The sequence below is a fragment of the Phascolarctos cinereus genome, unplaced genomic scaffold (assembly GCF_003287225.1).
Source record: "Phascolarctos cinereus isolate Bilbo 61053 unplaced genomic scaffold, phaCin_HiC Scaffold_7;HRSCAF=346, whole genome shotgun sequence".
In the NCBI taxonomy this organism is placed as follows: Eukaryota; Metazoa; Chordata; class Mammalia; order Diprotodontia; family Phascolarctidae; genus Phascolarctos; species Phascolarctos cinereus.
Genome location: NW_027556180.1, coordinates 170,603,807 through 170,609,348, shown reverse-complemented (window position 1 = coordinate 170,609,348; position 5,542 = coordinate 170,603,807). Strand labels below are relative to the sequence as shown.

General features: G+C 40.9%; 1 protein-coding gene across 1 annotated transcript; it reads left to right on the top strand.

Moving 5' to 3' along the window:
• The first annotated feature begins 1,922 nt into the window (after positions 1-1,922).
• LOC144454879 (uncharacterized) lies at positions 1,923-3,847 on the top strand. The gene is given in 4 exon segments (XM_078147671.1): positions 1,923-1,927; positions 2,310-2,397; positions 2,399-2,674; positions 2,677-3,847. Coding segments are annotated over 4 exon segments (1,539 nt in total). The 3' UTR covers position 3,847.
• The last annotated feature ends 1,695 nt before the right edge of the window (positions 3,848-5,542 follow it).

Genomic DNA, 5,542 nt, shown 5'->3' with positions numbered 1-5,542 from the left:
GCAAAGCTTTCAGGTAATTACCATTTTTCTTACAATTATGTAGTACTTTTGATTTCTTTTAAAAAGCAATTTCACATTGATTTTTCTGTGTAGCCTTCACAACCATATTTTGCTTGGATAGATATTATTATCCCAATTTAATAGATGAAGAAATCAAGGCCCATTAAGGCTATAAGGCTTGCTTAAAATCATAAACTCTTGTTTCCTACCTCCAATTAACTGCCAAGTTTTTTTGTTTGTTTGTTTTTTGGTGAGGCAATGGAGAGGTGACTTGCCCAAGGTCACATAGCTAGTAAGTGTCAAGTGTCTGAGGCCACATTTGAACTCAGATCTTCCTGGGCCAGGGCTCTGTCCACTGCGCCATTTAGCTGCCCCTCACTGCCAAGTTTTGATGGCAATTACTGCTAAAATACCTTTCCCTATATCCCTTCCTCTCTACTACCACTTTTTTTTTTGCTCATATTCTATTCCCTTTTTTTCTATTATCACGTCAGTCCTCTCCTATTCCTACTGCTGTTGCTCTAATAAGGTCCCCCTTGCTACTAGCCTGTATTATTGCATTTGCCTTTTAGTTGAGACTTGCCACTAGCCTGTATTATTGCATTTGCCTTTTAGTTAGTGTTTTCATCTCCCTTTAGATTTTTTCCTCTTCAACTTATCCCTTACTCTGCTTCCAGATTAATCTACTTAGACAGAAGGCTGATTATGTCACTCCTTTGCTCAAAATCTTCAAAGGCTCCCTGTTAACTACTGAATAAAGCCCTGATTCCTTAGACAGGCATTCAAAGTTGTCCACTAAATGGCACCCCAGCTTTTCCCTGCCTTATCTTATACTATTCTGCTCTAGAGTGTTTGCTGATGTTGGACAAGTTGCAGACTCTCCTGCTTCTTTCTGGTTAGGAGAATCATGTGATTCCCTGTGCCAGGTGCCTGCCCCCATCTCTGCCCAGTGAAATTCTGTTCATCCTTCAAGACTAGTTCAAATGTCACCTCTTCTAGGAAACCTTGCCTTATTCCTATGTTTATGCTTCTCTTATGAATTTGTAAGCCCATTTTAGTAATATACTTATTTGCATATGTCTCATGTCCCTTACTTATAGGAGGGGAGAGAAGAAAAGGTGAGGGGAAACAAGGGAGGGAAAGATGTATTTCTTATTTGTTTCTTGATGCTATGTATATAGTACACACTTAAATGCTTCTTGGATTAAATTATAATGACAAGTCTTAAGGGTAGTAATGATAGCTTGTGTTTATAAATATATACATATATAAATACATGCATATACACAAGGGTAATACATATATATGTATCGATGTATATACATTAACGTGTGTGTAAATGTATATATACATTTTACATATATTGATGTGTATATATACAGATCTGTGTATATGTAAAGTGCTGTTTTATATGTGTATATGTACATGTGTATTTATGTGTGTGTGCATATATAACACATGTGTATTTTATGCCTATAATATATGTGTGTGATATATATGTATATATAAAATAGCACTTTACCAAACACTATCCCCACAACAAACCTGTGAGGTAGAAAGTACAAATATGTTTCCTCAACTTACAAATGAGGAAACTGAGGCCCAGAGAAATGAAGTGACTTGCCCAAGGTCACCAGCTAGTAGCAAAGTTGAGACTCCAGCATCAGTCTTCTGATTTCAAAACCCAAGATTCACTATAGCTCACTGTGAACCTCATCTCCTGACTGGGAAATTCCGAGTTCATAGATAAGTGGTACTGTGTCACACTGGGAATCAGGAAGATTTAGACTCAAATGCTACCCAAACTTACTAACTATGGGCAAGTCATTTAACTTCCATCCATCTCAGTTTCCTCATCGTAAAGTGAGGAAAATGATGCCTACAAAAGCTACCTGTAGGCTTTTTTTTTTAACAGTAAGATAATGAGGTATGTAAAGCATCTTAAGGCACTGCCTAATTGCCATCTATACTATTTTTACCAGGCCACAGTTTGCCAGGACCCTTGCCATTCTATCTCTTAAAACATTTCATTTTCAAGTGGGATTAGTCTATAGAAAATATAGTAATACAACATTTTCTTTCAAAATATAAGCTGGTCGTGGTACAGCTAGGTGGTGCAGTGGATAGAGCACCTGTTCTGGAGCAAGGAGGACCTAAGTTCAAATCTGGCCTCAGCTTACTAGCTGTGTGACCCTAGGCAAGTCATTTAACCCAATTGCCTAGCCAAAAATAAAATAAAATAAAATGTAGGTTTGGAAAGTACAGATAAAAGAGACTCATATAAATTTTTGTTGTTTTCTCTTTTGCAGCAATAAAAGTTTCAAGGCTTCCATTGACAAGACGCTGATCGATCCAGTGGCACTGAAAAAGAAGATGAACAGGATGACCTCTGATCCTGGGGGTGTTTGCCATCCTTAGCAGTTTACTGCTCTATATCACAGACCGTGGTGATGGGTCTCCCCAGGTGCCCCCTAAGAAGGCCAAATGGGCAGAAAGCAAAGAGAGCAAGAGGTATAGTAACCCAGAGTCCCAGGACTCCAACAACTGTAGGCGGCCCACCAAGTTCCAGATTCTACAGTCCAAGTTCATGAACCCAAACCGTGAACCCTACATCAAAAAGACAAGGGAAGTAGGGAGACTGATATTTAAGGATAGACAGGGGGCCAACACAGGAGCTTTGTAAACTCTACCATTAACAAGCTCCTAGAAAAAACCAAGGAGAAGACAGGAGAAAACAAAAAGCCATCCCCCATTGAGAAATCCAGGTGGATTAACCCCACTGGGAAGAGCACAGTGAAAAACATTCTGAAGATGTTCCTGGCAGCAGAGGAGAAGGAAACGAAAGAGAAGGAAGCAAGAGAGAACCCTCCAGTCAGGAAGCAGAGAGCACCCAATGGGGCTTTGCCAAAGATCGTCGGCAAAAAGAACCCAGTCTTTTCCAAACTCAAGGAGAAGTTCGAACAAAGTGGTACACTCTGCTCAGAGGCAAATGTGTTGCTTCTGCGTAAAGAGGACAGGAAGAAAAAGATTCTGCAAAGGAAAAAGATGCACAAGTCAGAAATCCGAGTGCTACATCTGGCCACACTGGCTAGCAGCAATATAAAGACCCCGCTGGCTCAACATTTAGCCTGCACAGCTGAGCCCATGCCTGCTTTCAGCCTTGCCTCTGTAATCAGCAGCCCTTTCAGCTGGATGTCACACAGCACTAAAATTAGTCGGTCTTATTCTCAGACTGCTCCCAGGAGAGAAATGAGCAAATCTTCCAGCCCCCAGCTTATCAAACCTGATGAGACTAAAATGCCAGAAAACATGCTGCTAGACAGAGAGAACAAAGAGCAGCTTGAAAACATGCAATATTTGACGCCCAAGGTCACGACTAATCAAATAGCCAGCCTCAATGCTGGACCTGGTTTTCTTTCGATAATAGGTTCCTCTCCTGCTTTATGTGAAAACAAAGGTCTTCCAGCTTGTCCTCCCATTATAGCTCCACACAGTCCATGCGTGCAAGGGGTTGCTGGATTAGCTGGACCTGATTTAGCATCAAGGGGAGAGAATACAGCAGACAGTTTATTGGAATCTAGCCCACATGTCAATTTAGCTCATCTCAGTGCCTCTGGACAGGATAGATCACACAGTAGCTTCCAGGGTGTGGGAGCGGGGGAAATTCCAGAAATTACCATGAGTGTCTCTACTTCAGAAGAGGAACCAGAAATAATAATCCCAGACTCAGAAAGAGAGCCACTATTTGCATCCCAAAAATGCTTCACAGAACAGAAAGCACCAGAAAATATTCCAACATTTTTTCTGCTGCTGTTGAGGCTTCTCGTGTATTCAGTCTACAATTGACCCCCCACAAGTAACAATTCATCTGCCAGTTATTTACAAAATGCCGCCCCTTCCAACCACTCAACAAAGTGCTTCCAGTTTTGAAGGCAATCATCTACGTGTGCCTGGAGGCAGGGACAAGCTCACAGACAAGCTACGATTATCCCCTGCTGAATACAAAAACAATGACCAAGACACAGTTACACCCAGCAGTCTAGTTAAAAATCTGACTCAACTCTCTATTTCCTCCAAGCAAAATGATCCAAACATCCAAGAACCACAAGCAGACCGATAAGTACAGCATTGAGTGATGTGTTTAATTTCAACCATAAGCCCCCAGCCACCATTCTGAACCAGAAATTTCAAGAAAATGACACCAGAGAAGAGAAGAACAAGTCTGTCTTTAAAAGACCCCCTTTGCCTCTGCAGAATGATTTCACGAATCATGAAAGCAATCTTGGAAGAAAGAGCAATACTTATCTTAGCACTGAGAAACGTCGATTACCTGGATCAGACAAGAAGCCCGAGCTTAGAAATAGCATATCGGTTGAGAAAAATAGAGCATGCGACACCAGTATGCCATCCAGTGACTTGATGAAGTCTGAAAACCATACTCAGAAGGGCAGGGAAAGCTCATGTAACCAAGAAGAATTCAAAGTGCCTTCATTAGAGGACTCTGCTCAGGCCCTAAACATAACTAAAGGAAATATTAATCATGCTGTTGGCAAGTACAAATGGAATTCATCCACTGACATGCCCCAACCTAGCAACGATGCCATCACGGAGAAGGCTGAGGGAAACTATAAGAAACAGGCAGCGCTGTCACTAGGTGACACCGCAAACACAGAAAATAATATTAGAGGACAGATGAATAGCTTAAGCAACAACACGGAAAAAGAATCATCTACTAATTATTTTGTGGCACATGGAAATTATCTTGTAGAAGAGAATTGTTCTCGTAGACCTGACAGGCACCAATTATTGGCATCAAATGAACCAGCAAAGCATGAGAATAGTACATCAACAGAAAGGAGTCTCCTCAGTGACAATGGGAAGTACCAAATTTCAGCACCAAAGTATCTTTTGACACCTGGAAATGGTTCTATGGAAGATAATGCACATCATAAGCTTGACACACACCAATTACCTACTTCAAGTGAGATGGCAAAGTACAAAACCAATGCCTCAGTGGAAAGGAATACCTTGGGTGATATTGAAAAGAACCATATGCCAATATCGAGTTATGCCAAGACACAGGCAAACAATGCAACAACGACAGAACGTATCTTGGGTGATTTTGAAAAGAAACAAAGTACAACATCAGATTATGCTATAGCACAGGAAAATAGGCCAAGAATAGAGAGGACTTTATTGAGTGATATTGAAAAGAACCAAATTCCAACATCTCATTATTCCATGATTCAAGAAATTAGTGCAAGAGAGAATTCTTGCCCTTGCTTAGACAAGGAACAGTTGGCTTCTACTGAATTGGCAAAGAGAAAAAGCAACACCGAATCAGCAAGACTTTCTATTGGCACAGAGAAGACCTCTGACGTGGAGAGTTGTCAAGCTCCATTATCAAAAGTGGTAGTGAAACAAGTAGATGTTGGTCTGGAAAAAGAGAAAAGCATTCTAAACAAGTACCAATTACCTTTGCCCAATACACTTACAAAGCACAAACCTGAGATCGCAGAGGAAGATAACTCCAAGTTCAGTT